Genomic DNA, 23,145 nt, shown 5'->3' with positions numbered 1-23,145 from the left:
CTACTTTCAGACAGCTAATGACTTGTGGGAAAGGTGCCACAAAAACCTTATACAAACAACTTAATTAGATATTCTGTTCCCTCCTTGACGTCCACGAATATGATCCCGAATTTCATCCGCATCATTTTATCTTACTGAATAAATCAAGAATGTCACCAGAAAGCCATTTATTTCTTTTATCAACACCGTACAAACTGATGGAAGTAGTTTTGCTTGACATAAGTGCAATCGAAGTGAATAAAATGTTCTGTATATTAGGAGTCGTTTTTGGGCGTATAACCACCAGTGCCATATTCTGTGTTATTTTCGGACTTGTTCTGATTGAATTAGTAAATACCGGTGGGAAATCCTCTTGGCATCTCATCAGTGCTATACGGAAGAGGCTTTCTGAAGTCGTTCTAACCTCGAGATGTAGGTCTCCTCATGAACTCGCATGCTTCTCTGTGAAGTCGGCCTGTTGAACACACAAGAATTTGTACATCCATAAAAATGCCAAACTGATCCAGGGTGGAAATTGCAGTTGGATGAGTGAATCTCAGGCTGGGGGTCATATTTCAGTGCAAAAGCAAAAGCAAAACATGTCTTTTACATTGATTTTTTTACATTGGGACATAATTTCTATGACATTTCTGTACATCTGCCCCCTCGATTCTCATTAGAGTAATGTAAAACATCTCATTAATAATGCAATAAATATGTTTTATTATTTACTATTAACTATAAATGACTATACACAGTGATAGTATTTTATTTTACAGCCTTTAGTTGATACTGGTTTCACAACGAACTCTTATATAGATTATTATTGTTGTTATAGTATTATATAAATATAGATTATTGTTTTACAATAATCAGATTTACCTTTGAGAATAATGGAAATGACAAAACCAAAAATATCCCCCACCCCCAAATATTGATTGTTTTTATGCTAAATTCCACTTATTTTTCCTGGCTGACTTTGTCTTCAATCATTGACTCGCTGTAAAACAATGTACTGTATTTGCGCATATTCGCACACAATGTTCCAGCTTTAAATGTGTGCAGAGAAGTTCAACAACACAAAAGCATACTGAATGCCTCTGGGCCACATCTGGAATGGTAATGTTATTGGTAAGGAAGTCATTCTCAGTAATCCCAGCATTTGTAATTTTCAGTGTTTCTACCATATTAGGTATGATGAGATACACAGAGTTATGGCATTCCTGGAAACTTCTGAAACTAGCATAATACTCAAGGAAAAAGAGGAAACGGAGAAGAATAAATAAGTAGCAAACACTTCAAAACTGAACGCGGATGACTGTGATATTAAACATGCTTCACAGTGACTTCACACGCTCCCTGAGCCACACGGGTTACAATTAGCATAGAAAAAAAACAACAATTCGATAGAATCTATTGAGGCGGCAAGATTTTTACCAAATATTTTGCATGAGGTTATATTTAGTAAAGTGATATATGTAATTGACCTTCCTCTGACATTAAAAGAGAGGAAAAGCTCAGGAGAATTGATGGAAATAGCGGCGTATCACTCACATATAAGACGCACACACAAAACCACTACAAATGGGCTCTCAAATTACAGAGCGTCTGCCATTTGAAATAAAGGCTTGTCACACAGACGACAAAGGTCTTCATGGAACATGGCAGGAGAATTGAATGACCCCCATAATCATTAATCCCATCAATGTGAAAAACGACTTGTGTCTTTCTAGCCCCTTCCATTCAGGTCTTGTCGACACGGCCTGCGGCAACCTTTGCCGTCTCAAACCTCCGAAACATTCAGCGTGTAAAAACTTGTGATAGAGATGACACAATTTAGCAATCCGCCTGGTTGTTTTGTGCAATCACGGTAATTCAATTCCAGCTTAAGTCTAGCGTAAACTTAATCAGGATATCTGCCAGCAGCTGTCTAATGTACTTTATGTTATGCAAAGAATACCAACGATATTAAGCAGGAGAGCGTTATTCAAGTTTTAATATTGGATTCTTTTTTTCTTGGCATAATCACGCCGTGGGTGGAGGTTTGTGGGAGAATATGAGCGGAACACGGTGATATTTTCAGAAATACAGTTCTGATACATAGTCTGTTATTCATTTTTTGCCCTTTAAGATGTTTTATTAATGCTATCTGCGATATTCCTGCCCTCAAGCATTGAATGTTATTCTTGTAGAAACTGGCTCGAGAGAATAAAAAAAAAATGTTTTTTTTCTCTTTCACTCTCTCTGTTGGTAGTAATCAGCATGTTGTTTCTTATAAACAGGCTGTGGTTATATAAGGCAGCTGGGAAGGCTTGTTATTTGCTCAAGGGTGTATACCTGCAGTTTTGCTAACATCTCCTGGGTCATTTCCCCCAGCGCCTCTCGAACATCTTCCACACTGAAGCCCACGTGATTCCCGGGACTTTCTTCCAGTTCAGCTTTTCCAGGTTCTTCCACATTCTCCTCGAGAGATTCCTGCACAGTCTAGGGCCATTTAAAGGTGAAGTTCAGACAAAGATAAAAATTCTGTCATTATTTATTCACCTTCACATCATATCAAACATTTCATTCACAGAATACGTTATGCTCACACACAATTTTTTTTATTTTTTTATTTTGTTTTACATATTGCCACAATTGTATGGAAAAGAGCCATACTATATATATATAGTATGGTCAAATATGGACTAACCCAACCGTTGGGTTAAATTTTTACATTAAATTTTTAACCCAAAAGTTGGGTTAGTCCATATTTGGCACTATATATTTTAAAAATACTTACATATATTTACATGTATAAATTTATATGATATAATTTATATTACATATAAATATATTTAATATATAAACATAACATATTTTTCTTAAATATATACATGCATGTGTGTGTATTTATATATACATATATTATGTAAACAAAAAACTTATTTTGGATGCGATTAATCACGATTAAGTGTTTGACAATTTTATATACAGTATATATATATATTTAATTCCATTTCTTAGTAATTGTTTGTTACATTTATTAGGAATTTCTAAGTGAAAAGACCAAATTAAAGCGTACAACGAAAACCTCTTTTTGGAGTCTAGGCTTTGGCCTTATTTTAAAATATATGTCTTAGCATGATTCATTAAATACAAGCCTATTATTCACATTAAAAGCTAAATCTGCTCTGACGTGATTTATTTTGCTTAGCTTTTAATGTAACATTGCATCAAAGAACTAATGGGGAAATTTACTGAGCATTCATGTGGGAAGGCAGAACAGAGTATCTTGCGTGAGAAAACTCATTCATAAAAACATAAATAGTGGCACAGCACCTACATGTGGCCTTTTTCTGAACAGCACACACTTCCTGGATATGGTACTGTACACTGTGCATTCTAATGAGATTCTGCAGCAGACAGGGTTCCCACGCCTTTTGACCAATGCATCTTGATGTATTTTCCAAGGTTATGGATTTAAAAATCATTTTATAGAGAATGCAAAATGCAACTTTTAGCTTAAAATATTCTAAAATATATGCAATACAGAGACCAATTTACTTCAGCAATCTGACACAATATGTCCAGTTAAAACAGGATATTTAACTAAATAACATGTTGGATGGAACTTGATTTTAATATCAGGAATTGACTGAATCATGAAAATTGGGCATTACATATTGGATGGGAGAGGGGTTTTGTGATGTCCCTGGAATAAGAAAGTCTTTTTTTAGAGCTACACTGTAAAAAATGTCCGTGAATTTAACGGTAAAAGACTGTAAAAATGCTACAGTAAAAACCTGTTAAATGGTTAACGGTAGATTCCCCTACTATTGTATTCCCCTACTGTATTGGACATTACATGTATTGGACATTAATTTTACGGTAGTATACCGTTTTTGGAAGTGAAAAATACCGTATAATTTACGGTGAATAACCGTAAATTGACATTCCCAGAATTCCCTGCATTACATTTCAAATTTGATGTTGTTTTGTTGAAATAACTATGTTTCTTCTTAGTTTGTTCTTATCAGTTTTGTATATTAGGGTTGTGTGTTACACCTAATGTTGTTAAATGAATGTTTATTGCATTATTTCAGTGTCATGTGTGTTACCATGATGGTGTTTAGGGTTTGTGTGAATGACACTGTGCACCTTCTATATATGTTAATATATAAAGGCTGCTTGTGATGGGCTTTGGTTCATCATGTGACTTTCTCATCACCTCCTGCATTTGGTGGTTATCAGTGTATTACAAAGGTACAAAACAGATTTCAGTACTTCAGTAGGTTGGTATATTAACATTATATCAGTTAATGAAATTATGGTATTTAACTGTAAATTTAAAGTTAAAACCGTAAAACCTAAAACGTTGCTACCGTATTTTTTACGGTAAAATTCCGGTAACCACAGCTGCCGTTTTTTTTTTTTTACGTTATTATATACGTTACGTTACGTTATTTTATACGTTTTTTTAAGTTATTACATTTTGATGATTTTTTTTCTTTGCAATAATATGCACTGATGAACTGTGCAAAACACAGTCAGTTTTGATGATCTGTTGACTTTAATGCTGGGAACTAGAGAAATGTATGTTGACATAGGAACTTTTAAGGAGTGAATCTTTTAAGGATCTTATTCTTTTTTTTTTCCAGTCCTGAAAATGCAACATTTCAAGATTTTCCACTGGGAAATGTGTGGGAAAGTTAAACAGATACATCTCTTTAAATGTGAAATGTAGACATTTTTATATACAGATTCGTTTTTTTTTTTGTCTGTGCTCAACAAATAAATCATTAAAAATACATGAATGCAGAAATAGTTGCAAAAGAAAATTCTCTGAGGGACTGAAAATAAAATGTAAAGATAGAAAGTGCGCTGTGATGTAACCCTTCTGTTATAATATACTATTCCCTCTGCTCAGTACAGTCTATGTTCTCCAGCTGTACAGCACAGTGTCTGTTAAGGAAAAGTGTTAGTCATACTTGGAAGCAGATTTGTGTTTCCTCTGAAAATCAGAAACATGTGAAACGCATCTTCTCTGAAAGGGTAATTCCAAGCCTGAACCACAAAAAGAATACAACAGTTTACTGCGAGCCAAACACGTTAGAACGGTTTTGAATAGATCAGCCATTATTACAGCAAGGACTGGGCTGGAAGGGAAAGGAAGCATTTGACCTGCTCAGGTGTTTGGACACGTGGGGGAGCCATGTAATAGAAGTACAGATCAGCAGGCATGCCCTCTTCCAGCGGGGCGGCAAACTCAGCGGGGTCGATCACCTCAATGCATTTCTGTAACAAAAGACCCATCTCATTGAAGATTATTTCCTGCAACATTAAGTAGGATGTTAACAATTATTTTAAAATAAAACCAACAGGGTCCTGACAGGAAGCAGAGTAGGTCTGCAGCAGCTTATTGATAAAATCTATAATGAAATTAATCAAAAATGGATTTGATTATTGATTAATCATGATATCGAAAAGCATTCTTCAGTCACGTCACTTCGTTATAGTGAGCGGTAGTTATAGAGAATAATGCATTTCTATGGACAAAATGCATCTGCAAAACAGTGGAGGATACAGAGTTGAGCTACTGCAGGAAAAGTACATCACCAAAGTTGTCCTGAGCAAGAATTTTTTCAATTAACCTTCACAGACTTCAGTGAACGAGCACCGCCATGCGCATTTGTATCAAGCAGACGAAGCACAATAGAACAAGAACATTTTTCTTGTTAGACATTAAATGTACGTTTAAAATTCTCCATGTTACACAAGTAATTGTATTTTAAGATTATGAGAGCATTAACAGTAAAGGGACTAATGTAATGAAGTATAAATATAATATGTTCAGATAGTCCGCGCTTTTTTTTTTTTCTTTTTTTTTTAAATAATTTTAATAATTATTTTTATTTTTTAATAGTTTAACTTTCTAATGGTAAGCAATCAGTTTAAATTTGAACCCCTTTTTGAACATAATGTTTATTTGCAAATACATTCACTATATTTCTATCACAATATTGGGCAAGGAATAACAATTTTGTAAGTAATTGATTAAAATGAATTTCTTTTCTAATTAAAATATTTCTTATTTTTCATCAAATAACTGATTACTTGAATAATTAATCGTCAGATTAATCGATTATCAAAATAATTGTTAGTTGTAGCTGTAGTGTTGGGTAAGTTATTAAATTACTACCCATTAATTACTGTACATCTTCAACAGTGTAATTTGATTACTATATTACTCTCATTAAAAAATATTGGATTTTTTTTTACTAATGACTTTTTAAATCCCATATCAACCTTGACCGGTGTTTACAAGTTGCGTAAGTTATGTAAATAGATTACTTTTTCAAGTAACTGGTAAAGTAGGGCATTACTTTTAAATTTACAATGAAATATCTGAATTACTTTTTCAAATAAGTTTTCCTATTCATTCACTGACATCTCTCTTGTCCCCATGTTGAGAGAAATTGGGAATGAAGTGCAGAGGCAGAGACATTTCCTTCAGCCCTATTTATTTCCCTTTTGGAGTGAAAGGGCCCTTACAGTTGGCCAAAATATAACTTTTGAGGTTTTTGTTAGAAAGAAATAAGCAAAATAAGCAAGCCCAGCCCAGGGGGACAAAAGTAATGCAAAAGTAATGTAATGCATTAGTTCAACATACAAGGATAGACATGAAACTGCTCTTTATATATAAAAATGGCATAAAATATTCTTGACCAAAGTATTTAAGGGAGAAAGTTACTTTAAAAACATGCATTTTTACATTGGATGTTAAGTTATGATGTTAAATCCACTATTGTTTTATAACTGTTCTAAAGACTATACAGTATTTAATGTAATTAAATTAGAAGTAAGTGTAATCAAATTAGAGAAAACTTAAGAATAATTCTTTACTTCTAAGGAAAAATATTTAAAGCACAGTAATTAATAACTTAGTAATGCATTACACCCAACATTAGTCGTAGCCCTAAAGCAGGGTGTTCTTGTTGACTTATTTTGAGATGAGTGGTCGACTATACCAAATAAATATGAAAACTATTTTAGGGCCTGTGACATATACAGAGTTCTGGCGTGAAACTCTAGATGGCGCAGTCCGATAGGTCTAACTCAATCTGACCTAATGGCATCATTATCACATGGCACAGCTGATTGGCTCTCTCTTGTATTGGTAGCCAATGAGCTCGCTGCTCAACATTCAAATATATGACTAGTGCTTGCCGTAGCAGTTGCAGCTTGCTTCAAAAAACCCTCCACCTACCCCAGCTCCACCTGTATAGATCTGCTACGAGGTGATTCATGTATGCTACATGGGGTTATTTCATGTATGTTATATTTGCAGCAGCAATATTTCTTACTTGCTCACAGCAGCATGTTGTGGATGTATTGGCAGTAGCAAGTCTCGGTACTTGCTCTGCAGCAGCAGCAGCAGCGTAGCAGATCTATTCCGCCAAGACCAAATACATTAACATTGCCATGTACATTACCATGCCAATCACTCCGAGAGTTGTCATGACAGAAATACAGATATCAATGTCATCAATATTTTACTTATTTATTTATTTGGTGAGTAGTCTTATAATTGTGGTATAGTGTATAGTCGGGTAGTCATTATGTAAAAATAAAACAAGTATTTCAGAGAGCACTGCAACTTTCTTTTGTCTTAATTTTGTGTGGTGTATCTGAAAAGATCTAGGCCCACATTAACAGCTGAGTAGAATTTTCTCTTCATTTGGCTGGAACATTTTACTGGTCATTTGGCAGGAGGCCCTTCACCCAGAATCCAAAACTAGTACACTAACAAAAACAAAGAGTCTTGCGGTTTGTATACCGAACATAATTACAATGCCAAATTGAAGCAGGGGAGTAGAACAATGCTCTTTCATTACTGCATTGTTTCCCATTATTCCCAATGACATGATTCATGCATGTTCCATCTCAAGCAATAAACAAATTAACGTCAACAGTATCATTTTAATAGGAGTAAAAATAGAACGCCTGCTGCAATTCATTGTCATATTTTGCTTTTGTGTAAATCGTAAAACATCTTGATTCAATAAACTGGCTCCAATTCGAGGGAAAAAAACAAGTACGTTAATATTCAAAATGTGCTTTGAAATCCCTTTCAAAACAAATAAAATATTGTTCTGTTACATGGTGTTCGGTGCCATTGTATCAGTGACCTAGATTTTGTTTTTGATCCCTGTTCACTGTAAGATGCTCAACTGCAGCTCTCATTATTTGTATGCTACAGTATAAAGCACCATTCAGACGCTAAACAAACCTGTGCCTTGATGTTTGATGTAATCAGGACTTCTAATTTTACAGATCTCAGATATACAGATGTACCCTGCATGCAGAAATATGGAATCAAATGATTGGTTATATTTCTCTGCCTTGACATTTTGAAAGTGTACTCCGAGCACGATCATTACGTGTTAATTATGGATGAGCAAATCAGATGGGAGGCAGATTTTCAGCTCAAACTGAAATTCAGAGAGAAAAACGACAACCCGCATAAGTGTTTCCCTCAATGGAGCGTAACAGAGGAGACATGAATCTACATGAACAGTGCTGTGAGGAAATCATAAGGAAATTGATGTGAAGTTTCGTAGAATTCGTAAAAAAAAAGGATAAGAAGAAAAACACAAAGCTTTCACATCATTTCATAAAATTGGGATTAAACCATTGGAGTCACATGAATTAATTTTACAATGCCTTCACGACCCTATTGGTTGAATGGACCTTCAGTCAAAGAATAGAAATCAGAGTACCACTTTTATGAATTTTTTATATATATGTAGTCTGCAAACAATGCTTCACTGTCATAAAAATGAAAGCCATTCAACGATTCAGAATCAGATTTGATAATAATCATATATCAATTTAAGCAGTGATTTGATCACCTGGTTTGTTTTTGATAGTAGATGTTCTAAATGGCCAATAACTTGGTAGCCAAATTGTTTTGTGAATGAAAATGCTAATTTCAAACCCTTGTCATGAAGGTGAATAAATCATGGTGAAATATCCCTTTAAGCCGGGCCTATTTGAATAAAAACTAACGGTATTCATATAACGGTAAATCATTTGCCATATGCTTGTTGGAGTATATCATAATAGATAGTGTTCTGAATGTTGCAAATTGTTTAATAGTAACTGAGCAAAACAAATTATCAAGTATTTTGGTAACACTTTAGTATATACTCTTAAAAATAAAGGTGCTTCAAAAGGTTCTTCAAGCGATGCCACAGAAGAACCATTTTTGGTTCCACAAAGAACCATTCAGTCAAAGGTTCTTTAAAGAACCATCTCTTTCTTACCTTTTTATAATCTGAAGAACCTTCTTTCGCCCCAAAGAACCTTTTGTGAAACAGAAAGGTTCTTCAGATGTTAAAGGTTCTTTATGGAACCATTTAGACAAAAAGGTTCTTCTATGGCATCGTGAAGCACCTTTATTTTTAAGAGTATAGGGACCAATTCACACTATTAACTAGTTGCTTATTAGCATGCATGTTACTAACATATTGGCTGTTTATTAGTACTTATAAAGCACATATTCTGCATGACAATATTCTACAACCCTAATCTTACATAATACCTAAACTACCTTACTAATTATTAATAAACCGAAAAATTAGGAGTTTATTGAGGCAAAAGTCATAGTTAATGGTTTGTTAATAGCAGGAACTCGACCTTAAAATAAAGATCAGTATTTTTCCCCCTTTTTTTTAATCTCATCTTAGAATCATATTTTACAGTGTACAGCCACAGTACAGGTACTGTTTTGGAGTTGATGAAAATATCAGTGAACATTGCACTGCACAGTTGACTGATTATGAATGCAACATTTATACTGTGGAATGTAAAAACAATTTACCAAGCTCTGAATAACATGACTGAACTGGTGGTTCAGACTAAGCAATGCACTCAAATATGTTGATTTCACATCACCGTTGTCTCAATGCAGCTGTGAGGCAAGGAGCGATGACATGATATTTCAACAAAAAACATTATATATTATATAATGTGTATAGATAATATATATCATTATTTATTTACTCTCATATTATTTCAAACCTGTTCGATTTCCTTTCTTCTTGAAAAAAGAGAAAGTAGCAAAATGTTAATGTTTTCCATATAATGAAGGTAAACAGCCTGTCGAGCTCCAAAAATGACAGAAAGTATAATAAAATAATATAGTAGTCCATAAAACGTGTGATATATTTCAAGCTTTTCAGATTAAATTTAACAGAGTATTCTATCCAAAGCGACTTACAACCGACCAATAGTTGTTATTTACTAATTATTGAAAATTGAAGAACATGAGAGTGAGTACATAATTACAAATTCACATGTTAAATCTGATTCTTACCTCTATTTTCAGGAGTTGCTTCTCTCTGCTATGATATAGTCTGAAGTGCTGAAAAAGATTGTTTATATGGTATAAAGAATACATGAGAACCTGTAATAGTCACAGTTGTATTAAATATTGAACGGTGCAGTGATAACGTGTTTTTGTAGGCCAACCCAGAAGTTAGCATCACCTTGGTTCCCTCAACAAAAGTCCAATAGGATCTCTCGACTAGATTTTGGATTATTTTAGAAAATAAGGTCTGTGGCCAGCAAAAGTGTATGATTCTTACGATGATGATCTTCACAAATGAACACAACATTTATACATTTAGCCTAAATACAAAAATCGAAATGTAGGCTGTAAACAAACTACACAGGATTTTACGTCAACACCATTAAGCTTCCAACAACTCTTTCAGTAAAAAAAAGAGAAAGAAATCCTTGAAAGTTTGAGTTAGAATAGTTTGCAAGAGATTATGATCAATGAGGACTAGTGAGTAGATGACTTCACCTGTTCGCATGATGATATTTAATGTCCCAAACAACCTCTGCAGTCCCATTTAGCCACTTGTGAGCAACCGCCTTTTTCAAGATAAGTAAAAGCTTAAAAATATCTCAATGGTGCATTACTGATGCATTTTATGTTATAGAATAAACAAGAAAATATCTTGATCTTATGTTTACCAAAGACCTTATTTCAAGGGACAATCAGAATGATGGAAGCAGAAATGCTAAAATTCTCATTACTGGGTTTTGGCCTACAAAAATATATCATTCTTGCAGCTCTCTATTCAAACCTTTGATGTGCCAGCAATTTGCAAGGGTGTAATTATGGTCACTGTTGAGATGTTTGGCTATAATCCCTATTTATGTTACTATGATTTGTGCCTCAAATGGTAATACCGCATTAAAATTCAACGTTACGTGGTGTTCCATGAATAATAACTCTTTTAAAAAAGGCAAAACATTTATATTAGTATTTTCAATGAACATGCTCAGTAAAGGAGACTGAGATTAAACTCAAGCACTAACAAGCAGTCTGCGTTACTGAGGCTTTCAGGTAAGCAGAGAAATCAATCGTGTTCAACTATAATACACATGCTGTGTCATTTTTCAGCACTGTGCATCAGTGTTTTTTCCTTTTGCTTTCTAAAAGACGGATGATTTCCATGCAGCTTGTTATGCACCACAGTAATCTGCATGCTTCACAATCCGTTGTATGAATTATGCATAACATTAAAGTGCCCCATTATGGATTTTTGAAAATTACCTTTCATGCAGTGTGTAACACAGCTCTAAGTGAATGAAAACATCCCGCAAAGTTTTAAATCTGAAAGTGCACCATGTATAAAGTTATTGTCTCTCAAAAGAAAGAGTCGACTCTGAATCAGAATCTGAACCCGCCCACTTGTTAGTCTTTTTGCGTTGGTCTGAATGAAAATGCAAATTAATTCTTTGCCACTAGGTGCCGCTTTTGGAGTGGTAAAAATAGCGGTTTCCCCGGTAACTCTGTACAAAGCAGCACTGCGCTCACAAACACTGCTTTATTAGGCATTACAGGCATGATGAAATGAAAATGAGACCAATCGGACCAATCACCGCAGATTAGCATCACGCTAAGGAGGAGTTTGGAAAAATTAATCGTTGAGTGAATCGTTTGGGAGTCCTTGAGCAAGTAAGGTAAAAAAATAAATCCATATTATAAGACAATGAAAGTGTTTTTTAATCTTACATGCATGTCAACCTGTTGTTGGGGACTCCCAAAATCCAAATTATGAACCTTTCATTACCCATAATAGGGGCACTTTAATTATGAAGGATTCTAGTTTGCTTGTTGCCGGCTGTCTAATAGCAAAGCAGCATCTTGCATCAATTAATAATAATGCGACGGGTTGAAAATGACCTTTATCCATATTCAACAATTAAACGTGCGCTTGAGCATAATCATAGGTATTTAGGAGGAATGTAATTAAAGGACGGATGTGACATTGTGAGACATACCTGGTCTTGAAGTACTCTGTGAGAGAGAGAACGCCACTTACTTTTTATGCTGTGAAGTAGTTACTGTAAAAGTGCCATGATAAATGAGATTTGTTGAGAATTGAAATTCATCTCTTTGGCCCACCAAAATCCACTGGCAAAATACTCCAACAGTGCAGCTTCTTTCACACATGTTTGGTGGTCTTTGAAATTCAGTATGTCCTCAAACTGTCTTAAAATGCAAGATATTATAAAAGTCATTATATATGTAAATTATACAGTCTATGGTTTCACCCCACATATGCACACAGGTTTGACAAAAAAAATGATCTCATTCTGAAAATATAATTATATTTTTCTTAAATAACATTTAGGGTACTCATTATCTACAGGCCTTACTATTCTCATATCATTATAACTGTGATGTTCTACAAAACAACAAGCTTTACAACACTTTTTATTTACTGCTGAAAATTAGATCACTGTGAAATCCATTTTACCCTAGGTTGGTGTTTTTATGTGAGTGTGTGGGTGTGTTTACATGTCACATAGGTATTCATTTCATTAGAAAAGCCTGTTCCCGAGTTGTGTGGAAAGCAACATGTTTCAACATGTTTTCAACAACTCACAGATTTACTTAAGCCTATCACTCCATAAAGGTATCGCTGATAATTGAATGGTTTACGATTCAGTTCGATCAAATCATTTAAATCAATCTGATTAACCATTTGGACCACATTGCACCTCACAGATTATTCTTGAAAATAAAATACTGCTAAAAGTTTCAGTCAAATTGTAGCCTAGGCATACTACACCTATGGTTTCACCCCACATATGCACACAGGTTTGACAAAAAAAATGATCTCATTCTGAAAATATAATTATATTTTTCTTAAATAACATTTAGGGTACTCATTATCTACAGGCCTGACTATTCTCATATCATTATAACTGTGATGTTCTACAAAACAACAAGCTTTACAACACTTTTTATTTACTGCTGAAAATTAGATCACTGTGAAATCCATTTTACCCTAGGTTGGTGTTTTTATGTGAGCGTGTGGGTGTGTTTACATGTCACATAGGTATTCATTTCATTAGAAAAGCCTGTTCCCGAGTTGTGTGGAAAGCAACCTGTTTCAACATGTTTTCAACAACTCACAGATTTACTTAAGCCTATCACTCCATAAAGGTATCGCTGATAATTGAATGGTTTACGATTCAGTTCGATCAAATCATTTAAATCAATCTGATTAACCATTTGGACCACATTGCACCTCACAGTTTATTCTTGAAAATAAAGTACTGCTAAAAGTTTCAGTCAAATTGTAGCCTAGGCATACTACACTATAACAAAACATACCCTAATCACTGAAACGTATACGCTACCAAAACATAATTTAAACAATTCGGATAGATCGAAATACTTTGTATTTTTCTTTCTCAGAGGGGAAAAGGAATAAATAATACTAACTCGGTTAGGTATTAAGAACAGCAGTCCCGCCCAAATGATGTGAAAGGTGGGAAGAAATAAGCGTAAAACGAGCTTTCGTTTGTTCAGACTCGAGAGGAGCACAGAGTGAAAACCACAACTTTCCTTGCTTCATTAATCAGCCTAAAACTCTGAAAGACATCATGCTTGTCAAGTTTATCTGCGCTGTAGTCACCAGAACGTTGTTTATTTTAGTGTCTCTCATTGGTGTATGGAGGGTGACATGGGTTAAAAATAATAATTTATACTGGTTTCTGACTATCCTCTATCTACCTCTCGTGGTTGAAATGATTTTAACTCTGAGAAGAAGAAAAGGGAAGGATTACAAATGGTAAGTCATCAACATTTATTTTTGCAAACATAAGAATTTCGACAGCCAAACTGAACCTTAAAATAAAATATCATCTAGTGCAACTTAAATAGGCTACTTGTGTGAAATTTGACTTGTGTGCAAGATATGGTGAAATATTGCTGAGTGACCCAAACTCTGTTCTTTAGGTTTTCTCCAGCAATATTGTTTTTCCTCATCAGCATTATACCAACCATATGGATCCTTGAGTTGCACCGTCAGAAAAACAAATCAAGTGATACTAAGGTAATAGTAAAGGAAAGTAATGGTAGATTAACACCTTTCATAAATACATTTTAGATTCTCTCTTCTGTGCAAACACATTTCATGCTGCCCTGAAAACGTTAGACAAATAAAAACCTGTGTGAATCCCAAAGCCAATGCCTAATGCATTATATGCTGATTATTGCAGTGTACTAATCTGGATTCATCTGAGAGCATCCAAGCATTTCTTGATGAACGGAGAAATTTGAGCAATGGAAGCTTGAGTGAACAGGTACTGCCTCTTTGCCATTCATACTGGTTACAGACATTTTCCATGGAAGTAGACTACAGTAATTTCTGAAAGAAGACCCGAGCCTTTCAGACATTTATTCACTCTAAAATCTCTTTTGCCTCTAAAAACATCGTCTAGCTAGGGCGATTTGTAAATACAAATGTTGGTTCAGCCCTCAGTACAAACAAGACCTGCGTTCATGGTCATGCATGGTTCATAACTACTGTTATTTTTTCAGAAGTTACCACACCTTCACATACTGTATGAGATTTACAGGACACGCTTTATGTAAGTGTGCCCTCAGTTCTTCCAGAGAGCAACACTTCATAGCTGAATACTCACTTTGTGGTGGTATTTTAGGACCCTCTGAAATTTTTGTCATCGGTGTGTGCCAATGACTGGATCCTGGCCCTTCAGCAAATCGTCCTGATCCTGCTGATAGTGGGGAAGTGGCTGCTACCGATCGCTGGAGGAGTCACCAGAGATGAAATATCCCAGTTGTTACTCATCTTTGTAGGCACAGCTGCTGATATCCTCGAGTTCATCAGTGAGACGCTCGCTGATGTGGCGTAAGTGTTGTTTGAGACTAAAATAAAAAAGCCCTGCATAGTCTACATTTTCACATTTATTCTAATTCTCAGCAGTGTTTCTGTTAGGTGAGTGTTATTAACCCTATAAATCCTACTGTATCATATTTGATACATAGTTTCTCTGTTGTCTAATTGATAGTTTATAGTTTTTAGCAAGTAAAAGGCTTGCAAAAACGTCCCCCTACAGGTTGTGGTGTGCATGTCATTATGCTGCGAAATCTATTACTTGATTATTTATGTATTTATTTTTTAAAGAAAATCATATTAAAATTTGAGCATCATATATGATACATCAGGCTTTTGAAGAATGGTTATGTTCATCTCTCAGTTATCATTGTATTGCATCTCATTGTATGTTTTGCACCACACAATAAAAACTACAGAGCTTTGATCACAAGCTAAGCATTCAAAAGCCATCTTAAAGGTGGGGTAGGCGATTTTTCAAAAAACGCTTTAGAAAACTGATTCGGGCCGACTAGCAAAACAAACTTGTAGCCAATCAGCAGTAAGGGGTGTGTCTACTCATGATGTGGAGGAGAGAGGGTTCAGTGCACAGGACGGACATTAGCGAGCCGAGCGACTGAAAGATAGAGATGGCGGATAAAAAACAAAAGAGGAAAACGTCTGCTGAACAAAAGAAGGCTTAAGGCAAGAAGTAGGACCCGTGTAAAAATCAGATCAGCTTTCCAGCGCTGGAGAGAACTCAAGGAGCGGAAGACCTGTGATAGTACGCCAAGGTTGCTTTGTTTCTTCTCGATAGGTGAGTAACACCGTGTCTGCGCCGCAACAGCTAAAGTCCGTCTAGTACACTTGACGCGACAAAGCGACCGTTGAAAATCATTTGAAACTTGTTTCAATACATCATAAATAGAGCGCAGCAGCAGTTTTCTGTCGGGGATTTGTCGTGTCATGCCGCGCCGCATCCAGTGTAGACCATAGATATGTATATATATCTATGGTGTAGACAGCATCACTGATTATAATGAGTAGACATGGTGTAACATTGGTTTTGCTTTGTTTCACAGAACTAATCATTGCCTGGGTTGCGTACGTAGCTATGTGTGGGGCGGAGCTATCAAAATAGGGGCGATACTCTTTTTGTTGTAAGGGCGTGTTTGTTTTGGTGATTTCAACATTGGCTACCAGAAATCGCTTACCCCACCTTTAATAAGACAAATTTTGGGGAAATATAGTGTTATGTAAGTATTCTGCTTTACTCTCATAAGGATCTCACTGATTTACAGCTATCAGAAGTTCATCTTTCCTTTTGGTGACATTAATATCAGCAACGGCACCAAATTGCATATTTTTGCTCAGCTTGGGTCTCTGAATAAAATTGAGGTGTTTTTTTTCTCCTCAAGTATGAGCTCCATATGGTCAAACAAAAATCACAAATGTAATTTTTTAAAGATTTTGTCTAAACAGTTTCATTAAATAAATAATACAATAGATTTTTCTGACTACTACTTCATATGTCAGAACCTTTCTGTTTACTTCCAAATGTAGGTGAAATAAAGTTTCTGCGTAGTATAACAATATATCATATTTCCTTATATTCTGTTCCTTGTTCTAGGGAGGACAGTACACCATTTGTGTGTATTATTCTTGCGGTCTGGACATTGAGCATGCTACAGTTTCCTTTGCATTTCTCAGGTCTGTACTCTTCCATAAGTGTTGTTTCATACACAAAAATATTAAGTCAATTACAACATTAATTATAGATGCAGAACCTGAAGTATGCATAACCATAACCAAGAACACCAATATAATTGTAGTCATAGTTGTAAAGTTCTTTCCTGTTTTTCATTGGCATCTCTCAGTGGTGAACACCAAACCTGAGGATTTCTGTGAAAGCCAGGATGACTCTCTCATTGCCAAGTTCAGGACAGATATGTGGGACATAGCGGGAACCATTTTTCTTCAAGATGGCCCCTTCTTTGTTGTCCGACTTGCAGTTATGATTTCTTTCTCTGACTTTCATCAAATGCTGGTCTTCTTTACCATTAAGAACTTTCTAGTAGTGTTGATTAGCATCTACAGGCTGTGGGTGATTTGGATAGATAACAAACCTTGACATGTACAAACATGATCTTGTTCAGTCAATAAACTGCAGTGATGATTCACTGACATGAACATTATTTTGTGGCACTGTGGCAGTCACAGTGAAACATCTGATTGTGTTAATCATCTTGATTCATTGTAACAGGACAGCTTATTAATAATGTATGCATGTACACTATGTTATATTATTAATAGTGCTAGGCAACGATTAATCACATCCAAAATAAAAGTTTGTTTATATAATACATGTGTGTGTATTTATTATGTACATAAAGACACATATATATTTTAAAAATATTTACATGTATATATTTTTATTCATATAATTTATATTATATATAAATATATTTAGTCCTATTTGTTGTCTTTAATAAACATTGTATCCCACACTTTGAATCGCAGTAATACTACACATAGATACTTAAATCAAATAACAGTAAATAAATAACCATATATATACAAAAATGTTCTAATTCTTCCACACATCTAGATTTACTCATAAATATGTCTGATAAACAACTCAGGTAAGTATTTCAGGTAAGTAATACAGGTAATACACAAATGACTCGGATAAATGATACATGGACTTCTCTATGACACAAGTACATTAAAATTACACAATTTCACAAATTGAAACTAATTATTTGAATATTAAAGCATGTAAGTTATAAACCAGTCTATATAGTTTCACTTCACACTCATGTAAAGGTACCAGGTCACGTGTTTTCGATACATATTCTCAATTTTCAAAATATTTTAAAAAAATTTTTACATTCAATGCATACATTCATTAATCACACATCATGTTCCTGTTTTAAAGACAGTCCTTGTCAGCTGATTATCAGCTTTTCTGAATTCAAGTTCAATGAGCTAGGGCCACAAACAACAGTCCCAGAATCAAGGCACTAAGGAATGTTCATTAAGAATCAAGTCCATACAGGAAACAGTCAAGTTCAAGTGCAACAAATACTCCAATTTAGGCCGTTCTCCCAGGTGCTCCAAGGAAAGTTTCAAAATGTTCATTCACTTAATTTGTTTGGGTCTTTAAATAGTCCTTTTTTTTGGCCCAACAACAGTTCATTCTATGTCACAGTCCCTTTGTTGACAACAGACAATTGCAATGAATTAGGGCAGTTAGTGTCAATATGATGGCAGTTTGTCAGTACAGTTCTGCAGTGCCATCTGAGACCTGGTCAAGTGAAAGTTCATTGGGGTTCTTTAATTGCCTGGATAATAGATAAGTGAGGGCTGAGAATAATGAATTGGCATTGGTACCCATGAATTCATATTTGCTGTCCATGTGATGTGTGTATGGGGTGTGAATTAAAGGGGTCATATGATGCGATTTCAATTTTTCCTTTCTCTTTGAAGTGTTACAAGCTCTTGGTGCATAAAGAAGATCTGTAAAGTTGCAAAGACTAAAGTCTCAAATCCAAAGAGATATTCTTTATAAAAGTTAAGAGTCAGCCACGCCTACCTAAAACGCCTCATTCTAACACGCCCCCACATATCTACGTCACGATGTGGGAAGATTTGCATAACACCGCCCAAATGTTCACGCAAAGAAAGAAGGCGTAACTTTTATTCTCGCTGTAGTATTGTTGCTGCCGCCATGACGTGAAGACGCTGTGTGCTTCGTTGTGAAAGCGAAACTACTTTGTTTGGTCTTCCAAAAGAGGACGATATCGCTTCGTCATGCCTAGAGCTGATCCGTGCTGGTCGCTGAGGGAATACATCAACTTCGCGCTGTGGATCGCCGGATCGGCTTTCACCGTGGACGAAGTGGAGTCCAGCCTGGGGTCGTCACATGTGGTTGCCGCAAGCCCCCCGGCCGCTCTGTTCTCAAGCTCGCAGCTTCTGCTCACTCTAGCCTGCCGGCCGTTCCTCACTCTAGGCTGCGGGCCGCCGCTCACTTTAGCCCACCGTGTTGTGACACTGTGTGTTTCGTTGTGAAAGCAAAAATACTTTGTTTGGTCTTCCAAAAGAGGACAATATCCACTTTGTCGCCTAGAGCTGAAGTTTGTCATTGCTCCGATCACAAATGCAGAAATGGTTTTATGTTTAAGCGGCGCGATGCAACGCAATGCGTAAAAAGACAGTATAAGTCATTATAATCCATAATTCTTGCATTTTGCACACTGTAGCATGTAGGAGTTCCTAAGTTTTCATACTGTATGTGAACCTCTTTGGTGGTCGTCGTTGTCGGTCTCTTGATGGTTCCTCTGCAGGATTTCTCAGTGCAGGTAAGTGATGTTCTGGTAGAGGTTGATCTGGTAATTGTCGTTCTTCAACAGGTAAGTGTTGTCTAGGTGAGTGTCATTCAGGTAAGTGGTGTTCTGAGTGAGCTGATGATTTCTCACCAGTAGGTAACAGGTGTGGTGATTTCCTTTTCCATCTGATTATGACTATTTGGCTGTGTTCTAAACTGGTAGGGTCCAACTTGCACATAGTACTCATCATCACTTTCACTGTCATCCTCTTACTCATGTTCCTCCCTTCTCTCAGCAGGTAAAGCTGTGCTTTTCTGTTGGTGTTTTTGCTTTAGTGTGGCATTTTGAGTCGGTGTGGTAATCTGAGGTAAGTGATCACAGGGGAGAAGATTATTACGATGCAACACTCTTGATCTGCCTTTGCTCTGCTCTGGTTTCACTGGTGGATGACAGTGTGGACTTCATCCTCCCAAAAATGTCTAAGTTTTCAACCAAGAAGCTTGAACATAGAACATTGTATCTTTGCTCATTTCTTCCCACAGCTGTGCATTTCTGAGTGAAGGGGCTGAATCTACGAACAATGGTTAACATTTGCTTAATTTTCACAGATTTTCATTGAGTTTAGGTTTGCTTTCTTCAATTTAGGCATATTCACTAGTCACACTGCATGTACAGTAATATTTCAGTTAGTTTGAAGACTGAGTGAAACATTCAAAACTTGAAGATCTTCTGAGGTTAAGTTTAATGGTCTTTGTTTTAGATCAATGTTTTTCATTATTTACTTTCAGAACACATTCTTTCCCTTAACAGCTGAGAATGACCTGTACTACTGTCTGCAACCCCAGAGCTTAATACATCCATCAGACTTGACAGTTATTTTTTTCCTTTTCTGTATTCTTAAAACATACCTTTGGTGACTGTGGCCAAAGAGTTGAGTTTCTTGCTTTATCAGACCACAACACTTGCTAGTGGCTTATCTAAGTGTGGTGTTAAATTGTGATACTGACATTTATGCTGAGGTTGGTTTCCTCCTTCCATTCAGATCATGTTTGCGCACATTGACCCCTGTAGCAGCTCAATATTCCCACAGATGCTTTGCAGTAATATGCTTTGTTCTGTATTCCCAACTACAATGCACAGTTCTATCAATTAGTAATTGTGTTTTTCCTGCAATGCAAGTTAGATAAAGATGGTTCAGACTCCGGTATAATCATAGCACACAGTAGCTGGGATCGAGAGCGGTGAGCTGTGGTTGTGTTCATCTATGTATGTTCTGTCTTCTCCTGCCAGGCTAATTGGATGAGAGGAAGTCATGTGTGATAACGTTGTTCATTTCCTTCCCTTTCACGTTTGTTATCATTATTTTGTTCTTCCTGATTGAAAGCTGTTCTATTTTTTCATTTTGAACGAATACATGTTACAAAAATGGCATGTAAGAGTGAGATACTTTTAGAACGTTACTTTCACAAACCCTTAACATATGACATTTTTCTTGATTATCAATCAGTCAATAAAATTGCTATTTTATATGTAATTTTATGTATGCATTTGATTACTTGTTATATGTGCCTCTAGCATCATATATCCACCAGAGGGCATCATGGGATAAACTGGAAGAGCAACAGAAGCAGAATGTAGATATATCCAACAAACAAGATCCCATTTGTAGTTTCATTTGATTTGGGTTTAATTTGAAACGTAAGTTATTTATACCCTAATTCTTAATTAAATTATGTGTTGATGGTTCCAAGGAATAAAAAATAAATTTTCAATACCCTTTCTGTTTTCATGCAGCAGATTAGCAAAGATTCATTTGTTAATGTCAAATTGCAGGATCATCTAGGCTAATCTGCCTGGCTGCATATATGAATATTAAAAATGCAATAAATTATGTTATGCAGCTATGGGAACAACACAGTGACATGAATTTAGCTGATCGATTCTGTTGAATTTATTATTATAAATGTATTATTAATCATAATTCTAATAAATTACAAGAAATTGAATAATACATTTATTAAAAATGTATCATTTATAAACATTCCAGTGATATGATTTTATCTGAATAAATGCATAATTTATCCATATAATAAATAGTTCGGTTACACTTTATTTTTAGGGGTCCTAGTCACAGTGTAATTATACATTTAAGTACTGAGTAATATTAATATACTTACTATTTGGTTAGGGTTACTTGCATGTAATTATGCATAATTTATTATTATTATAATAGTAAGGACATGTAACATGTAACAAGGACACCTTAAAATAAAGTCTTGCCAATAATTATAATAAATACTTAATTAATTTAGTAATAAGTGTATAATTTAAAACTTTATTATAATAAATTCAACAGAATCATTCAACATAAGTAATGTTACTGCATGGGTTGTTTTCATAGCTGGATAGTCATATTATTGTTTAACGGCAACAATAATATGAATTGCTAAAGAAAAGTAACATTGATAATCTATTCTTGTGTTACCAAGCCTCTTATATTAGAAACAAAGAAAACAGATCATGAATCTGAGAATATAACATTATCTACAAATATAGCCAGCAGTGTAAGTATCTAGTGATTGTCCTGGTGTGACAGTAACTAAATATTCCAGGAGCATCTCGGGCTCCTTTTTGTGTTCTGACATTGACACCAACAGCATTGTCCTGTTTGAGGATGATAGTCAACTATTACAAAGTAGTGTAAATAACAAGAATATAAGAGATTAAAACAACGTGTTTCTATAACCTATGAATAATTAAGTTCCATGACTTTTTATTTTATTTTACATTGCACTGACAAAGACCAACTTATGTAGAAATTTCCAAGGCTTAATAAGATTTCATTAATTTAGTACTTTAAAGGGGTCATATGATGTTGCTAAAAAAAACATTATTTTGTGTATTTGGTGTAATGAAATGTGTTTATGTGGTTTAAAGTAAAAAAAACACATTATTTTCCACATACTGTACATTATTGTTTCTCCTCTATGCCCCGCCTTTCTGAAACGCGTCGATTTTTACAAAACTCATCGGTCAGAAAAGCGAGGCATGCTCTGATTGGCCAGCTATCCAGTGCGTTGTGATTGGCCAAATTCCTCAAGCGTGTGACGGAAATGTTACATCACTTACAATATTGTGATGCCTGCGGCAACCACATGTGACGACCCCGGGCTGGAATCCGCTTCGTCCACGGTGAAAGCCGATCCGGTGATCCACAGGGCGAAGTTGATGTATTTCCTCAGCGACCAGCACGGATCAGCTCTAGGCACGACGAAGCGATATCGTCCTCTTTTGGAAGGCCAAACAAAGTAGTTTCACTTTCACAATGAAACTTACAGCGCCTTCACGACATGGCGGCGGCAACAACAATACTACAGTGAGAATAAAAATGACGCCTTCTTTCTTTGCGTGAACATTTGGGCGGCGTTATGCAAATCTTCCCACATCGTGACATAGACATGTGGGGGCGTGTTAGAACGAGCCGTTTTAGGTAGGTGTGGTTGACTCTTAACTTTTATAAAGAATATCTCTTTGGATTTGAGACTTTAGTCTTTGCAACTTTACAGATCTTCTTTATGCACCAAGAGCTTGTAACACTCCAAAGAGAAAGGAAAAATTGAAATCGCATCATATGACCCCTTTAAGAT

At 35.5% G+C, this 23,145-nt stretch overlaps 1 protein-coding gene and 1 pseudogene across 1 annotated transcript; one reads left to right on the top strand and one right to left on the bottom strand.

Moving 5' to 3' along the window:
- Window positions 1-369: 369 nt before the first annotated feature.
- Window positions 370-12,561, bottom strand: LOC107593510 (uncharacterized; annotated as a pseudogene).
- Window positions 12,562-13,879: 1,318 nt separating this feature from the next.
- On the top strand, window positions 13,880-17,500 carry tmem26b (transmembrane protein 26b). Its single transcript, XM_016283259.1, has 6 exons — window positions 13,880-14,123; window positions 14,291-14,387; window positions 14,554-14,637; window positions 14,998-15,206; window positions 16,801-16,880; window positions 17,048-17,500. The coding sequence occupies exons 1-6, from the start codon at window positions 13,936-13,938 to the stop codon at window positions 17,299-17,301; spliced, it is 912 nt and encodes a 303-aa protein (XP_016138745.1). The 5' UTR covers window positions 13,880-13,935; the 3' UTR covers window positions 17,302-17,500.
- Window positions 17,501-23,145: the final 5,645 nt, after the last annotated feature.

Source organism: Sinocyclocheilus grahami, unplaced genomic scaffold (assembly GCF_001515645.1).
Source record: "Sinocyclocheilus grahami isolate Dianchi unplaced genomic scaffold, SAMN03320097.WGS_v1.1 scaffold172.1, whole genome shotgun sequence".
NCBI classification, from domain to species: domain Eukaryota; kingdom Metazoa; phylum Chordata; class Actinopteri; order Cypriniformes; family Cyprinidae; genus Sinocyclocheilus; species Sinocyclocheilus grahami.
Note: the sequence above shows the minus strand (reverse complement) of the source record. Positions and strands in the feature narration are given on the sequence as shown.

Coding starts and splice junctions, on each gene's coding strand:
- tmem26b (XM_016283259.1), top strand. CDS start 13,936: ATGCTTGTCAAGTTTATCTGCGCTGTAGTCACCAGAACGTTGTTTATT. Junction 14,124..14,290: donor AAAGGGAAGGATTACAAATG/GTAAGTCATCAA, acceptor TCTGTTCTTTAG/GTTTTCTCCAGCAATATTGT. Junction 15,207..16,800: donor GAGACGCTCGCTGATGTGGC/GTAAGTGTTGTT, acceptor TCCTTGTTCTAG/GGAGGACAGTACACCATTTG.